The sequence below is a fragment of the Epinephelus moara genome, chromosome 8 (genome assembly GCF_006386435.1).
Source record: "Epinephelus moara isolate mb chromosome 8, YSFRI_EMoa_1.0, whole genome shotgun sequence".
In the NCBI taxonomy this organism is placed as follows: Eukaryota; Metazoa; Chordata; class Actinopteri; order Perciformes; family Serranidae; genus Epinephelus; species Epinephelus moara.
In genome coordinates this window covers 12,150,060-12,168,394 of record NC_065513.1, presented here as the reverse complement: position 1 = coordinate 12,168,394, position 18,335 = coordinate 12,150,060, and the positions used below count along the sequence as shown (strand labels likewise).

Here is an 18,335-nt window from a genome sequence, read left to right as displayed (position 1 = left end):
GGTCAAGTAAACCCAAAATGTGATTTCCTCATATGAGGACACAGGGTTTTCATAAGGGACTGGTCTTTATGAGAGGAAGGGAGTGGCTGAGGAGTGACTCCATCTTTTGTTGTTGTTGTTTTTACCTTCCCTGAAGCTACAAATATGAATCAGTCATTACATTTTACATTTGATGTTGTAGCCCAGCAGAAGCCATTGTCAGATTGCTGTAGGTAATTACAATCACTGTCAATCAATGCCACATTTTAATGCGTTAAAAAGTAATGAGATTAGAATGTAATACGAGTGTTGATGTGTCAGCCACTTAGGTTATGCTGCATATGTATGCTTTATGTACAGAGTAGTAGAGTATGCTGTATAGCCGTACTTACTTATGATACCTAATATATAATATCATATATAATATAATGGCCTATGTTAACTCTGTGCCTACAGCCTTGGGGTAGTAGCTACTTGTACAGTCTATAGAGAAATGTAAAAACAATGTATTTTGATCACTGATATTTATGAAAAGTGACAGGCAATAGCGGATCATATCAACTGTGAGTGCCCGAATGCATGCACAATTTAAAAAAATTCTGGATTTCGCTACTGCTTAAATATTTCAGAGCAGTCTGGGAGTTAGCATCAGTCCATTTAATTTCAGTGTTGATTTTTGTTTAGCTGAAATTAGGTAGCTAACTGTAATGAAACAACTTAGGCCTATCATATCAAACCAATGCATAATTCCATTTCACTAATCAATAAATAAAGACCTATTTATATTGGGTATTTCCTGTTCTGAGTGATTCGGTTGTGTTTGGTTAGTAGAGGGCTCGTCTTTCCTGGGATGAACTTTTAGTCTCACACACTGGCTGCAAGCCTTAAAAATAAAAATGTCTTACACTGACAGTCTTTAGACTGAATTTATAGATGAGGAGCGAACGCACCAAATCCATATCATTTTATGTCAGTGTTGGAAATAATACCAGCTTTAGGTGAAGCACAATCTTATTTAGCCTATGTATGTGGGGAAAAAAAGAAAGAAAATCAAATCATAAAACACAAACCCTTCTTATTATCTACATAATATAGTCCATAAATATTACTCTTAGATATATATTTTTAGGGCATTTTAGCCTTTAATTGATAGGACAGTCAAGCATGAAGGGGGGAGAGAGGAGAGAGAGGGAATGACATGCAGCAAAGGGCCACAGGCTGGAGTTGAACCTGGGCCGCTGCAGCAACAGCCTTGTACATGGGGCACCTGCTCTATCCACTAAGCCACCGACGCCCCCATAAATATTATTCTTATGATGAAATTTGATTTTAAAAGTAACTTATTAATACTAATAATTGGTTATTTATAAAGGTATTTTGGAGCTTTACCTGACTGAACAGAAAGGAAACATCACACTTGCAAAACAGCTTGGCCTATGAGATGTCAAATAAGATCATGGAGGCTAATAAAACATCAGAAAATCCTAACCATAGGTAATCTAAAGCTGAATCAGACAGCCTTAAGTTTTCAACTACAGTTTTCTTTCCCTAAGTGACAAACATTACGCCTTTATTATGAAGGCACAATCTCATAACTTCCTGTCTCATTCTGGCTGATTTTAATCAACTTGATGCAATTTCCACCCTTGTTTCAATAAAGTGTGAACAGGCACAATTTACAGTCACAGGGACCAATCTGCATTTGTACTATAGTCATTTTTGAGAGGTCCTCTAAATGAATAAAGTCTGGAAAAAAATATGACACATTGTGACACACCACATGTGGATGTAAACGGCATTTTTGGTTTTTGAGGAAATTAATATCATGCACCTTTAATTTAATCTGGTAAAACACACAACTTTTACTGATAACAGGCCATGTTGTAGTCGACTCTACAAATGTGTTGTCTTTATACAGTTTCCATAGAAAAGTTAGTGAAGCCACAAATTGAATAAGTTTACTGCCAACAGTCGGTTAAGGATTTACTTATCAATCCTCAATTCTACTAACAGACTAAAATAACACTAAGTCATGAAGCCAATGTTTCTCTAATATGGAGTTGTACTGCTCCTTTAATACACCCAGAGGCCCTTATAGTGTGTTGCATAATTACTTTATTGTATTTTTCACCCCTCTGTTATCACTGACTGTTAACTAATTCATTAACTATAATTTCACTAACCTTTTCAATTCACCAATGGGTTTTTTGTTAAGTCATTTTAAGTGAATATCTGTGGAGACTTTATTTGTATCAGTGTTCTCAGTCTGGATATCATCAGCACCAATGTGTTTGTCTTAATACATGCTGCCATACTGCAAACCGGCTTATGTGATGTGGTATAACAGGAGGTTTGTGTGTTGTGTGCTCATTCATTGCTGGGGTTTAAGTATTTAATTAGTACCAAAGCCAGCTCCAGCTAATCTTCTCAACACTGACTCAACATGTGACCCGCTAACCAATGTTAAGGCCAATCAATAGCTGAAGCAACTCAAAGACAGCTTTGACTTGCAGTGGGTGTAAAAATGGGTGCTGTCCTACCCAGTGTTCAGAGTTTAATGCAAAGTTTGGAGATTTGGAGACACTTATAGTGCTGGTTATGTCTCCTAAATACACACATACCTGTAACACACTCAGTCAGAGCAACACTACAAGCTCAGAGTGTGTAATGCAGGATGTTTGGGCACAGATTTAGATTCGTAATTGTCCTCTCCGCCACAGTTTATCCTCACTGAGTGCTGCAGCCAGTGTCCTGCCCGCACACAGGCCTACTCTATCCTCTGCAGACGAGCAGATGAAGCTCTGGAAGTGGGACAGGGGCTATTTGGACAGGAATTAAGGGGTGTGTTAAATTTCTGCATGCATGATCAATGGGGTTGAATGGCGGGGATGGGGTGGAGGGGAGGGCACTAGGCTGAGGCAGAGAAAGAGGGAGGGAGAGAGAGAGAGAGAGCTAGCGGTGAGAACACAGACAGAAGCAGCCAGCAATGGCTCACTAATGAGAGATGGACAGTGTGGATTGTATCTCATTATCAATCAACATAGCTTTGAGTTCTCTGGAGAGGGAAAATGCGAGCCCTAATGTGTGCTGCATGTGGTCCATTTTGATAAACCCAGCTTGTGTGGTGGAGCATTAGTCACAGCGGTATCGGGGCTGTTGGAAATCCACACACATTGCCCTCTGTCCGTTTTGGTGAGGAGTTTCCTCTGAATAGTACAATGGGACTTAATTACAGGTCAGTGGCATGTCTCAGGGAGATAGAGGGAGCTCTGTTACCCTTCCAAATACAGTATAATGCCATCTTCCCAAGGGTGGGGTGGGGTAACAAGAGCTCTACACAAAAAGGTGCTGATAGGCTGAACCTGAGAATGGTATAAGGTGATCCAGGCAGAGAAAGTGAGCGTTTTACACTGAAAGAGAGAGAAAAGATAAAGGAGTACATTAACTCTCAAAGGTTTTCTCCCATTCAGTTTGCCCTCTTTCCTTTCCAGTCCACTTCCAACTTTTCATTTCTGCCAACTTTCCTTAACAAAAAACAAGAAGGTGGATCAAAGACAAAGAAATGCTGAATTTGGAAATTAAAAAAAAAAGATACAACATAGAGAAGTTGTTAGACACCACAGCATCTGTGAGGGCAGCTGAAAGACATGCCTATAAACATGCTCACAGTGGCCTTTTACTGAAAGAATAAGGTCAGTGACTCTTGAAAAACAATAACCAACATCAGCTGCACAACTTGTACATTATGTTTGCATTCTCTGGCATCTAGATTGCTGATCCTTCACACAAAACCGTGAAAGTAAAGGACGTGTTTCTCTGGAGATGAGTAATAACAAAGACATCGACACAAACATAGTCAAAATATCAACAGGTGGGCAAATAGGCCGTAAAATACTCACATGGCAATTATAACAGTAGCTTATTTATGTAGCATCTCATCAAAACCAACGATAAAAAAGTGCTTAATAAGAAAAATGAAAAGTAAAAGATATCCATACAACATGATACCAGTGGTGGAATATCATTAAGAACATATAGGTACAATTTTGAGGTGCTTGCGCTCACAGTATTAATTCCGCTACAGTCACTGGACAGCTAGTTTCTAGTTCCTGTCAGATGAAAATTTTACAAAATGAACACATGATATCCTAGGATGCCCTAATAATTTTGGCTTGGGACATCTTATAATAAAACAATGTCTTGTTGGGGCCTCTTGTCACATTACAGATGTCTTTGAGTTGTTAGCAGCTCCATTAAAGAGCGATTCCCCTCAAAACTTCTCACATGAATTAATTTACATGACTGTTTGAGGCCCAAAGAGGTAAAACTCCCACAAACTTTCGCAAGAAAGAAAAAAATTGATACTATGAAACAGAGGTGTAAGGTAGTTGTGAGGGGTCCTAGCTCATGCTATTGTTCACATATTGTCTTGTCACATGATCAGATACTTGACACTGGATAACTTCAACATACATATTACCAAACAATCATCACTGCACATCTGAATATGACACAAAAATACCAACATTTAACAGTTTTATTAATTTATTATAACTTATTTGGAATAAGCATATAATTTGATGCTATAGACTATTTTACAATATATAAATATAAATATATATATATATATATATATATATGTATGACTACGATGGTTTTGTCCTTTTCAAGGGCATATATAGCAAATGGCACTGTTTTTCATTTAAATGACAGTTCTTTGGCAATCACTCATAAGGGCCCATTCTTCACCCAACACATTGTTGGAGGGCCCACTCTCTCTATGGACCACCCACTTCACGGGCCTCAGTGCAACCGCACTGTCTGCACTCTCTGCACTGTCTGCATTGTCTATATTTACGCCCCTGCTATAAAAAATACAGATTTGTGTCACAGCACTTTTTATTCTTCCTTCCGACCACACTCATCTAACAACCCCCTAAATTATCCTGTGACCTTTGCAGGTGGTCTGACTTCTAGGCTGGAAATCGCTGGACTAAACTCACTGTATATGAAATAGTAGTAATAGTAATAGTAGCTGCACTTTTACCATCTACAGGGATAAAATGCTATTCACACAGTCATTTACAGTATTAAAGGTCCAGTGTGTAGAATTTAGGGGCATCTCTGGCAGACATGAAATATAATACAAATAACTATGTTTTCATCACCTGAAACTAAGAATCACTGTGTTTTCCTTACCTCAGAATGAGCTGTACCGACATACACATTAGGTTCTCTTCTTCAGTCCGCCATGTTGTTCTACAGTAGCCCAGAACAGACAAACTAAACACATTCCAGTTTTCGCTTCACCCAACACAATTCTCCTACATGCTTAGCACATCAGTGAAGTTCCACTTCTGCAACCTCACAGCTAGATGCCACTGAATCTTTCACACTGGACCTTTAACAATCTGAAAATAAAGTATGACTTATGATAATGTGTCAATCACCAGGCTAATTTTCTGTGGAAGTAGTACTTTACTTTTGATATTTTAAGTAAATTTTGCTGATAATATCTCTGTACTTTTACATAAGTGCTACTTCAGTGAAAGTACTACTTGAAGGACTATGGAGTATTTTTACACTGTGCTACTGGTACTTTTACTCAGGTAAAAAGAATCTGGGTACTTCTTACACCACTGCATGTTACATAGGCTATGCATCATGCAGCATACATATATCAACCTGCATACACACATACCTAACCCTGACCCTAACCCTAACCCTAATATATAAAAAAAAAACAAAGAAAGTTGAATTTCCCCTCCGGGATTAATAAAGTATATAAAATTAAAAAAAAAAAAATACACACAGGCAAACTAATTCTCTTAAATTAAACAAACATACATTACAAAAACACCTTCTAACTAAAAGTATGGTTTCAGCAGTGAGTTCTGAAGAGGATACTAATTATGAAAAGTTGTCCCAATGCTGTTCTCTACATGCTCAGCACAGAAACAGTGTGTGTAAACAACAGTCCCAACATGAAGTAACTTTGGCACAGACACATCCTGAAACTGGGTCGTTCACATGTAAACACAACACAACAGCGCTCTCTACTGGCTTGGATAGATGAGTCCATGTTTCTGTGCAGTGAAAATGCTGCTTACTTATAATCAATGACAAAAATCCTGTGATAAAGAGAGTATGAGTACTATTACTTTTGATACTTTTGAGTACATTTTGCATGTGATATTGTGATGATGATGAGTGATGATAAAGACCCGCACAGCCATGTAAACCTACACATGTGATATTTATTTTTGGCTGATTGGAGCACTGTGGGTGTTTCCAGACTGTGCTTTACTGACATCTCCCTTAACCTCCTATTAACTCTTTCGCCCCTTTTAGGGTGGACAAGTTATATATTTATCATTATTATCAATACATGCACATGGACACAATTGGTACCTAATCAGCCACTGTAATTACAAACACTTGTGTTAGTGTGTGTGTGTGTGTGTGTGTGTGTGTGTGAGGCCTTTAAGTCCACTGCTTTGATGCTCCCATTCCTGACTTACACATTTGGTGAAGATGTGTCTTCTTTATTGACTGTAATAGTTAATTATGAGAATAAATGTAGACATGGGGACATGTAGCTGATGGGAATTTAGGAGGGTTTGTTACTTTAGTGCAGAGTGTCCAGACCTTTTTGAAGGGGGGCCAGATTAGATAATGTGAAAATGCCAGGGGGCCAGCTGCTTCTCACATCATATAGGTTATTAAAAAAATACAATCAAACGAGACACATGTAACTGTTTTAAGAAGAAGAGGAAGATATACTTTGTTATTAATCCCTGAGGGGAAATTCAATTTTTTCACTCTGTTGTCATGAACACACAGGCCTGAAATACACACACATGCACAAATAGGAACTATACATGCATTAAATGGAGGGATGTCAGGGTGAGGGGGCTGTTGGGGTTCAATTGGGGGTTTGGTGCCTTGTACAAGGGCATCTTGGCAGTGCCCAGGAGGCGAACTGGCACCTCTCCAGCCACCAGTCCATGCTCCATACTCAGTCTGGATGGGGACTTGAGCCGGTTACCCACCACTTCCCCACCTAAGCCCCTATGGACTGAGCTACTGCCGCACAATCTTTCAGTAAAAATGTATTCAACCTTCCATGGCTTCTAAAAGTGGTGGTCTTCGCTGTCGAATTTATGCTTCTTTGCCGTGGCCATGTCTGCTATAGGAAATGTCTGTTGTTAGGTAACTGTTCTGTTTTCTTGTTTACTGTCTAATTATGAAAACACATTAGTTCTGCCTGCATACTTCCCATTTGATGCATATCTACAAACTGTATGATAGTTCCTCATTTTATCTGGTCAGCATTGTGAGGTGAACAGGTAAAATGCAAAGTGATCTTGCTTGGTTGACCAATATTTTGTGGCGGGCCACATGTAATATATTTTGAAAGTCAACCGGGCCGGACTTTGGACACCCCTGCTTTAGTGGAAATCGATATTTGTTTCTGTGAACAAAGGATTTATTTCATTGACTGCTGAAAGAAAAGCAATGGAACTAGTGGATACTTTAGCAAACTAAGGATATAGAAGGAAAAAAATCTGATGTGAATGATGTGGCTTTTGTTGCGGTCACTGTAATGATTGCACATGACAGGACATTACCATGAAATTCTGATTACATATATTTAAAGTCTAAACTAGATTCTTCCTATTGTTCACACTAAAACCACAAAACACATGTTTACTCTGCTTATGAATAGGGCCTTCTTGTGTACTTATTCTCTTATTATCCTCTGACAATATTTAGCACCCTCTAATTTAGCCGTGTCTGGGGAATTAATGATTTAGTTTGAACTGTTAGTGAGTCAGGGCTGAAGTCAGTAACGCTAAAGACGTGAACCAGATGATAATTTATTGATTTATTGTACCCACACATGCCAGCAGCCATATAAAAACATGTCCAATGCAGGAGTGAGAAGAAATGAGCATTTCTTGTACTGCTTTTGTCAGAGTTGAGACATTTCAGAGAGAGTCTGCTGTGTCTGAAGGCACAAGAGGATACTCAGCATAACAAGGTAGGTTTTGAAGCAGGAGTATTATCTAATATTTCACTGTTGTTGATACTTTTTTGTAGCTCATGCAAAGATTACAGTATATTGTAAGATATTTCTTAATAGATGCTTTCATGTGCATTTTTTTAGCTGGTTTTACCTAATTATTCAGACATTTCTGTCTATAATCGAGTCCTAAAAACTTTTTTGCAAAGTAGCTCGACCATTTTAATTTGCCTTTTCTTTTTTCTCGTGAAACAAGTGTATTTGCTTTGAAAAGGTGTTGACATATTCCTACCTCACTTGCAGATTACTTTTCACTTGTTTAATGGAAAAAAATATATTTCAGTCTGAATTCCAGACTAAAATGACTTCATTAGAGGGAGTTTCTTTTCACTGAAAAATGCATCTAACAACCTGATTGTATGTGTTGTATGAAGAATGATATGAAAAATATGCAAAATAACTAGTAAATGTAGCTGTCAGGTAAATGAAAGTACAATATTTCTGTCTGAAATATGGAGTAGATGCACCACTTTAAAAATATAGGTTTTACTTTTTTGTTTCAGCAAAGACAACCATGGCAGTTCTGAGGATTACGCTTTGTGCTGCCTTCATGGTGACTCTGGTGCTGTCCAAACCAGTGAGTAGCTCTACTATTGCTACATCCACTATAAAGCAGGGCTGTAATCACCTGTTTTACATTGGAAACCATTTTCAATCAACACCTTCTGCGACCCAGTCCTCTAGTGGGGTCTGGTGGGAATTCCACTTGGGAGAAATTTTTAGAAACTTCACAAAATTTGAACAAAAATCTTTGTTCAGTTCTTAAAGTTCTGATGACTGAGCTCCATTTTAGGGAGCCAGCATTTACAGTAACTGGTTCACAGGAAAAGTTTATACACTATGACTATCTTATGATACATTATACTATGACTTTTATAGTTACCTTCTATGACATACTATGATTTTTTATGACATACTAACACTATACAAATACTATAACAATTGATATAGCCGACATAACACTCATATTTCATTCTAGGTTTTCACTTTTTAAGACATTTTAAAGTAATGAATCAGAGAGACTGTACAGTGTTTGACACCGAGTGTACAGACTCACTCACAGCAGTCGAGCAATGACCTCTGTTGGGCTACGGCAACACCTTATATTTTTTATTTTTATTAGCATATTGGAGTGTTGAGCATTTTGAGCATACTTGCCTAGCTGTAAAGCAATCTAAAGAAGACCTGTAACAAATATTAAGAACATTCCTTGTTTCAAAAACAGGTCTGTGTAAGTAACTGTGAGGATTCATCAGAGTCCAGTGAGGCAGACTCATCAGAGGAGACTGCCACTCACGTCGAGCCTTCACAGGAGCCCCTGCAGCCAGCGTTCACAGAGACAGACATGCCTAATGCCATTGAAGAGACGAACTCCCTGGATGCTGCAGCCCTACTTCCCTCTGCAGACCCAGGACCTTCACCAGCTACACCTGATACCTCAGCCCTGCCAAACACCGAGGACCCACAAACCTCCACTGACACAGTGCCTTTACAACTCATGCCAGATGATCCATCACAAACTGCTCTGGGTGCAGACTATCCTCAGGACATGCCCGATTCTGATCCAGCACAGGACTCGCCTAACACTGACAATGTGCAAGGTCTACCACATACAGAGGTCTCACGACACCCAGGGCTTACAGATACAGTCATAGCTGTTGGTGGCACAGATCAACCACAAGTTACCACCACCACAACCACCATCACCACATACCAGAGATTCCCCCAGGGTGCCACTCCACCCTTTCCTCCACATATAATCAAACCAACACCTCCACCATTCCACAGAGCCCCACCCCTGCCAATCCCCATTGGCACCGCTCTGACTGGTGTTCCTGTTTGTTTCACTTTCCAGTTTGCAACCACTGAGCCAGAGCCACCTAGAGGAGACAGCATTTGACCCTGTCAGGAACAGTTATCCATTTCAGTTGTAGTTCTATTTTAGGTTTAGTTTTTAGTAAGTAGTGCTGTCTTGATACTTTATCATTGTACTATCAGGTTCAGATATCCAGAGTGTGCCTGACTTGATGTGCATTCCCTTCATTCGTAGTTAATTTGTTATAATGGTGCTAATGTACATGACTGCTATACAAATGAAATGGAAATATAACACCTCAAATGTATTCATATGAGCAGCTGTGAACAATGTGATTAAATGTTATTATCTCTAACTCAATTATTGGTTCAGGAGACAACACAAGAGTGTTTCAGTAAAATGATGTTGTTTATTGGGAGTCTGTATTAGTGTCATTGGTAACCAAATTTACATCTGCAATTAACAAAGACACAAAAAGCAAATAGTACCAGAGTCACGGTCCTCATGTCACAGCAGCCGTACCAGAAATTACAGTATTGCATGTATGAGAAGGAAACAGTCAATCAGTGCATGTTTTGCAGCTGTAATTATGTCATCATAACAATCAGGCAAGACTTATTTCCAAAGCCACAGAGCATAACGTCATCTTCTATGCTGGCGTTAGAAAAATGAGCAGGTTAAAAAGGCCCAATCAGTAATTTTTTAGACTATCTAAATTACATGTGCATTTACATACGTAACAGAATTAGTTGACTTGTCAGTTAAAAAAAAAAAAAAATCTAATATCTCATCATAACTCAAGAGTACTGGTCTGTTATACTTCACCTTTTTAAAAAAAAGAAAAAAAGAATAACTTATTAGATGAAAAAAGAGAAAAAGAAAACAGGAAGCTGTCAGTCATTTTGTTCTAAACTCGTGTTTTTTGCGGGGAAATCCTTTTTTGCTCGCAGTGTGCAACTTGAAACAAGAATTTGATCAGCACTATGACAGGAATTTATAAATTTCACTTGTAGCGTTAATTAATAATAATAATAAGACATGACCAAGAGTGTGACAAAAATTGAGAAAAATGCTGTCTGTTTAATCTTTGACTGACAGGACATCTATGCAAAATAAAAAAACATGCAGGGGCATAATCCGCACAGGCACCTTTTTGGAATTTTTTGCACATATGTCCAGTGAATGTCTCTAGATATTTGCATGATTCCTTGATCCATTTGAAATGCCCTGCGTGAGGGCTCCACTTTTACAGTCCTGAATTTTATTTAAATAATTTGCACCTGGTTTGCACAGTACCTAGTGCTATGCTGCCAGTAGGCCAGTTAGCGTACAGACTACTGTGTTAGTCACGCTATACTCTGCCTGAGGCTAATTTTAATTTCTATTTGTGTTTGACAAATTAACAAATAAGGTACTGTATATATAACAAACTGACACATGTCTTGCTGAGGGCATTTACAGTAAATAGGATGCACACCACAGTCCCTGAACTTAACAGAAAACAATAACAACTGGTCTGATACTGTACAACCTTCATTTTTGTTATGATGCCACACAGTGGCTGTATGGATTGACTGTCAACCCCCAGCAACAACTTTCTGGGTGGTCAGATGGGCTATGACTTCAAATTGCCCGTAAGTGTGACTGTGTGTTAGTCCTGTGATAGCCTGACACCCTTCATCTCACCCAGTGCATGCTGGATCGGGTTCCAGCCCTAAAGAGGATAAGCAGGTACAGAAAATAGATGGATTTTTGTAATATGTACAATCTAGCAATACTGGCTCAGTCTACTGTTACACTCAATGTAAGTTAGTACAAGTAAGTGCACCAGCCAAACATCTACAGCACAAATGTCACCCAGTGTGGTTGGTTGCAGTTTTACTGTGGCGTGGGTGACTGAGGTTGATCTTGCTGCTCTGGCTCTGTGTCTGTCTCTGCCTCATGCTGAGTGTCCTGTTCTGTCTGCTGTTGGATGAGTCCGCCATCCTGTGCTGTGTTGTAGGAGCCACAGCCACTGCACTTCATCCCCAGCACATGGAAAGGCACCGTGCAGTGGGTTTGGCAGTCGTTACATATAATCTGTAGTGAGGAAGAGCAAAAGTAATAGATTACATATACAGACAACCACCCGGATGATTACTCATAACAGCCACCAAGGCCTGTTTATCTGATTATACAAACTGGACTGAATTCGATGTAAAATTGGGCATGTTGTGTCAAAAAATGAGATTCTGATGTATCAGTAATTCAACCCTTCTTTTAACTACACTCAAATATTACATGTGTAATTTATTGTTTTACTGAGGTCTTACTTTGACAGTAGTACCCTGGTATTCAGTAGGCATTGGTGACTGGGCAATCTCTTTGTCTATCTGCTCCCAGTGGTGCTCCATATCCCAGGCAGAGTGCATACACAGGGGGCAGCGATATGCTCTGAAACAAATGAAAAACAAAAAGACATTTAGTGGAAGGTCTTACTCCACCTTACCTTTATGTGCACTGTAGTAACCTGGGTACTGTAAATCCATGTATACATGCAGCATGTCAGTGATCAGACTCATCACCTACCCCAGACCTGACTTTGTGTGTGTATGTGTTCGAGCAGAGTGACAGCACACAGATGAAGCAGAGCTTTTAATCACAGTGCCAGTGTGTCTAAATTTAACAAAAAATCAAAAAGTTGGTGGTGGAAATGAACTTTGTGTTAAACTGTGCATACACTGTAAGATTTACATCCATTTTAAAACTACTGTTGTTTAATTCCAACTATTCCACTGTACAAGTAAACCATGATGTAATGCCTGAGCTCACCATTTATGTGCTTGCACTGATTGTGTAAAATAAAAAATAAAACAGCAATCCCTGCAGACCATTCTGACTATTGACAACTATCAATAAAGATTTGTTTGAAAGCTCTGAGGCAGGTAGAGGTTTGTTTTTTGTGGAGGTCGGTAACGTTACATCAGTATAGTTCACAATAATGTAGTGACAGAGGTCCCAGAAAGAACTTAAAAGTCAATTTCTGCAAATCAAGTCTGTCAGTTAGCAGCACCAACAAACTACCTGGTTACACTACATAAGTGATTGACTGAGATGATTCAGGGCTCTTCTTCAACAGTGGAAGAGCCTGACGACGGCCGACCAAAATTTATGATGTGTCAAAAAATTCAACCAAACATGCGACAGCCAGTCAGGAGCAGTTCATCAGGCCATGATCGGTCCTCACTCCCCCTGTACACCGCACGGCAAACAACGCCTTACAAAGCTGAAATTCAGTCAAACCCTAAAATGAGTTGTGTGGCTCAAAAAATGGGTCAGAAACAAGCTCAAATCGTACAGTGTATGCCCAGCTTTAGTGTCAGATCCAAGACATCAGATGGAATCATTTTAAATAAGAGGATGGATTACTCCATTGATGATCTCTTCTTTCACCATTTGCTCAGTAATTCCCCTGTCTACCCAGCTGGCTCTGGACTTCAATATGACGTCAGAAAGATGCTGAACAGATGTTAAATTCTGGTTAGAATCAAAATCAGGTTGACAGTATTTCAACTGTCTAATGACTAAAGAATTTCATGTTGTGTGGATGTTAACATTGTGACTCTCTGCAGATATTAGGTTTTGTTCTCCATACCTTACGACTAAATGTTGTTATTCTCCGTCAAGATGACAGTGGCATGAGATGTTTGGAAGATTTGGTAACTTATAACACAACTTAAAACCAACAACATATCAGTGTCTTCAGTCGTTAGTATTCTACGACAAGCTGATGTTGGCATTAGACATCCCATTGAACGTTGGTCACCCGACATCACAGCCTAAACTCAACCAAGTGTCTACACGACAACGTTGTTGGCCAGCTGGGCGCATGAAAACAAATTGACTGATGCCAGAATCAGGTGCTCCAGCAATGCCTGAAATGTTTATGTCAAACAATCAAAGAAATAGTCCATTAATCTGGAACAAGACTGTATGTTACTCCACTATACAATAAGCAGGAAAAAGGACTTGTTTGACATACCCAGTTCTGATCATGTCATCAAAGCAGGTCCTGCAGAGAATGTGAACAAACACATTAATAGTTACCTTTATGTCATAACACATCTTGAGCTATGATAACTAAATTAATTTAAACTATTAGATTAATTTAACAATACTGCGACGATAGAAAATATAACATTTTGATTTATTAGTCCATATAAAAACGTATTTTTTTAAAAATATTTTTTCATTTCTCTTCATCTTTGTATTCATAATTAGAGAATAATATATCATACTTGTGTAAAAGATGGCCGCATGGAAGAACATGAGCTCCAATTCTGGATGTGTGAATATCCTGTACATACAGAATAAAGTCATGTCAAATTGCAGAGACAGTAATGGATTGCATAAAAAGCCAACAGCCCTCACCAAACTCTTCCCTGATGTATTAAATGTAATGTAATTACCTCCATACACACAGGGCAGTTCTGCCTTGATACATTTTCAACACACTGAAACATAAAAGATGATAGTAAATGACGGCTGTGAGGACACTCACTTGCATATCAAACGGCATAAATATGATGCTTGTGGGTATGAAACAGGTTGATAGTCACCTTGTGGTTTCCACGCAGATCCTGGGCTAAACACAGATTGCACTTCTCACAATGAAAATACTTCGTCTTGGGTCCAATCCTGTGGCGGTGAGAACACAGATGACAATCAGCTCATATATGAATAATGTGTAACATGACTAAAAAACTGTCAACATGAAACCCGGAAAACTCAATAAATTATTCATTGTTGTGTTGTGCAATTTAGACACACTGAAATCAAATATCAGGACAATAAAACAAACATCACAACACTTATTTTTTTCTTGGATAGTTGACTTGAATTACTGTAGCAAAAAAAAGACAAATCTTGCATGCAACTTTAAAGGTCCAGTGTGTAGGATTTAGGAGGATATATTGGCAGAAATTGAATATAATATAATAAGTATATTTTCTTTAGTGTACAATCACTTGAAAATAAGAGCTGTCGTGTTTCTGTTACCTCACAATGAGATGTTTATATCTACAAAGGGAGCAGGTCCTCATTTATGGAGATTGCCATGTTGCACCACCATGTTTCTATAGTAGCTCAGGAAGGACAAACCAGACACTGGCTCCACACAGGGCCATTCACGATTTTGCATTTTTGTGTTTGCAGCCCCTCCGCAGCGTCAGAACAACACGATTTACAACATGAAACTGCTTTAGTCTGAGTGTTTTCCAATTTAAATCACCAGGTCCGTTTCTTTGGGAGAGGAGGAGACCTCTACTGATAATTCGGCTCCTGGACAATGAACACTGATGGACTTCTAACCGGGAGTTCACCCTTGGCACATGCGAGAAGTTTCAGCTAGTTACGATCTGCAGTCCTCACCACTAGATGCCACTAAATCCTACACACTGCTCCTTTAAGATGGCACTGCCCTTGAGAAAATTTTACTTTTATTTCTGAAATATCCATATAATTAGTTGTATTTTCTACTAAGGCTATGCTCATAAAAAGATTCATAAAAAGCTGTGTGATAAGTATTTAGGATAAATTAACTATTTAATGCTCACCTGCATATTCCACAGGGCAGACAGTGATACTGCTTCTTATCCTTGTCGAACAAGTGGCATATGTCACAGTAATACTCCCCAAACTGCACATTACACTGCTGGCAAGTCTGCTGTGCCTGAAAGAGTGATATCATTCATTTGTAATGTCCTTTGTGATGTGAGTTAATCACTGCATACAAAAATGCAACATAAACATCAAAGGGAAACCAAAGACATTCCAGATCACTGAGTGGTCCTGCTAGGAACTAAGTTGCAGTTGGTTTTCTCAGTTACCTGCTGCACTGTGTGACACTCAGAGCACTGCACCTCCCTGACTTTGAACCGATCCATCTGGTGGTTCTCCTCTGCATCATGGCACAGCCGACACACATACAGTTTACCACAGCAAGGTGCCTGCAGTGCATAGAAACATATCATTACACTTGACATGGGCAGGTGAATGGTGGATATGTCAATAATAGTCATATCACAGGTTATGGTTACACCTTGAGGTACCCACAGCGATAAACTGTATCTGGCTGCTACAAACTGGACAAAGCATAAATTACTTTTTGTACATTATGCATAAATGTAATAAACACGGATGAATGATGTAGTGAGCGATAAGCTATGCAATTCATACTCACTAAACTCTAAAGCCCTCGCTATTTCTCTATCTTTATTGCAGCTAACATACAAAAAACGCACATGACACTACCTAATATGTCGTGGCGATACGGTCAATGTATTACCTGTTTTGTCGTTAACTAGCTAGGTTAATGGTTAGCTGTGAGTAGCTACTTCCTGGGCTAAACAGTAGCACTACTCGCTATAGCAGAACCGCAGTGGGGAATATTTAAGACCACGCTTTCATCATACCTCCAGGACACATACATAATATATATTTCAAAAAGTTAACTCACTTTCAATGAGCAGTTGCGCACATAATGCTCACAACCAGCAGGGGAAGCCATGTTTCCTCCAAGATATGACTCTTCTTCGACTGCGATGACGCGGCTGTCTCTTTCTTCTTCGTCTGTTTTTTTGACCGCGTAGACGAATACTGCCCTCCTGCGTTTGAGGGTCAGCTACATTTGCTAAAGCCGTTAACAAGTTATGTGACTTCTATTGGGTTATTTAATAAAAAATAAGTTGCTGTAACAAGCAAGGTGATGTGGCAGAATGTCAGTGGCTCTATTCCCTACCGCCTATGGGATGTACATGATGTACATGTAGTGCAAATGACTAACAGCAGCAGATACGGAGTGGTGCAAATGTTTAAAACAAAGTGAGGTAAATTGCACAATGTAAAAATAGACAGTCAGCAGCAGTTTGTAATATAATATGATATAATATAATAATAATAATAATAATAATAATAATAATAATAATAATAATGATGATAAAACACCGGCGTGTGGATGTAGTGAGTCTACTCTATGTGCAAAACAGCAGAGGTAGTCTTTTTGGGTTGAATTACAATCCAGGGGAAGGGGGCAGAGGGGGGAGGTAGTGGACAGAGTTCAACATCCTGGCTGTATTCACTATGTGTTGCAGAGTCATCCGGCAGGAGGCAGTGCAGGCTCCGTGCCACACTGATGCAGCCAGTGATGACACTCTCAATAATGATTCCTCTGCAGAAAGACCACATGATAGGGGTAGGGTGCTCTCCTCAGTTTGCAGAGGAAGGAGAGGCGTGTTTAAGCCTTCTTGGCCAGTGATGTAATGTTGTTGGTCCAGGAGAGGTCCTCGGTAGGGTGACCATATTTTGATTTCCAAAAAAGAGGACACTCGGCCCGGCCGCGAGATAGCCTTCTTAAATGATACTCGCAGTTTACTCAAAGATGCCTTATAATTTTAATATATTTAAAGTTCATATGTATGGATAGAAAATTCAGTTATATTACAAAATAATATCTCTCAAAGACAGAAATTCAGATAGGCCCCCTATAGATAGGGGACACATACACACACTAGAGTGTGGCTACCCAATCCGAGCCCGACGGGTCCCGACGGTAGGCCTACCCGATGGGTCGGGCCGGGTTCAGTCAAAAATGTATAAATTATATTCGGGCTCGGGTCGGATTCGGTCAGCTTTCAGTGAAAATGTAGTGTAAAAATAAAATAAAATCCTATTGTCTGTCCTGTTTATTGCTTGGGCACTGTTATTTACGTGACAACACCTGAACACAACACACACATATTAGCTGTTTGTTTCTACCTCTTCCCTCGCTGGAACCCTCGGACCTTCCGCCGCCAGCCTCCACCTTGATTAAACGCTGAAAATAAAATAAAAGAGGGAGACAAGTTTTCCTATTTTATCTTATTTTGTTATTATTCATTATTTTGTTGTTCTCCTGCTCCCCTCGCTGGAAGCCTTGGACCTCCCGCCGCCCGCTCCCGTCTCAAACACGGAGGTCTCCCTCTCAGCGGAGCACCCACGGCACACGCCCGGCCTGTTAAATAGCCTGTAACCATGACAACTCTGTGACACAAACTCAGTGCTTTAGTAATTAAATAATGTCGGGCTCGGTTCAGTTTCGGACATAACAAAACAGAATGACTGTCGGGTTCGGACAGAAATATGCGGCCCGTGCTGCACTCTAACACACACACACACACACACACACACACAAACAAGGAAAACCGGACATTATCATCAGTTTATAAAAACTCCCTGGACGCCCCGGACAGGACATGAAAAGTGGACATGTCCGGGCAAAAGAGGACGTTTGGTCAGCCTAGTCCTTGGAGATGTGCACCCCCAGGAACTTGGTGCTGCTCACCCTTTCCACAGCAGCACCATCGATGGTCAGTGGGGGATGCTGTGGAGGTCTTCTCCTGAAGTCCACAACAATCTCGTTGGTCTTCCCCACATTGA

At 39.7% G+C, this 18,335-nt stretch overlaps 2 protein-coding genes across 2 annotated transcripts; one reads left to right on the top strand and one right to left on the bottom strand.

The window, feature by feature from the left end:
* The first annotated feature begins 7,886 nt into the window (after nucleotides 1-7,886).
* LOC126394761 (mucin-2-like) lies at nucleotides 7,887-10,129 on the top strand. The gene is made up of 3 exons (XM_050051798.1): nucleotides 7,887-8,023; nucleotides 8,569-8,642; nucleotides 9,291-10,129. Exons 2-3 carry the CDS (start codon nucleotides 8,580-8,582, stop codon nucleotides 9,963-9,965), a joined length of 738 nt encoding a protein of 245 aa, XP_049907755.1. The 5' UTR covers nucleotides 7,887-8,023; nucleotides 8,569-8,579; the 3' UTR covers nucleotides 9,966-10,129.
* Nucleotides 10,130-10,293: 164 nt separating this feature from the next.
* On the bottom strand, nucleotides 10,294-16,486 carry rchy1 (ring finger and CHY zinc finger domain containing 1). The gene is made up of 9 exons (XM_050051797.1): nucleotides 16,378-16,486; nucleotides 15,749-15,868; nucleotides 15,476-15,591; nucleotides 14,480-14,558; nucleotides 14,330-14,374; nucleotides 14,159-14,217; nucleotides 13,903-13,932; nucleotides 12,194-12,314; nucleotides 10,294-11,960 (listed from the first exon to the last, which is right to left on the bottom strand). The coding sequence occupies exons 1-9, from the start codon at nucleotides 16,426-16,428 to the stop codon at nucleotides 11,760-11,762; spliced, it is 822 nt and encodes a 273-aa protein (XP_049907754.1). The 5' UTR covers nucleotides 16,429-16,486; the 3' UTR covers nucleotides 10,294-11,759.
* Nucleotides 16,487-18,335: the final 1,849 nt, after the last annotated feature.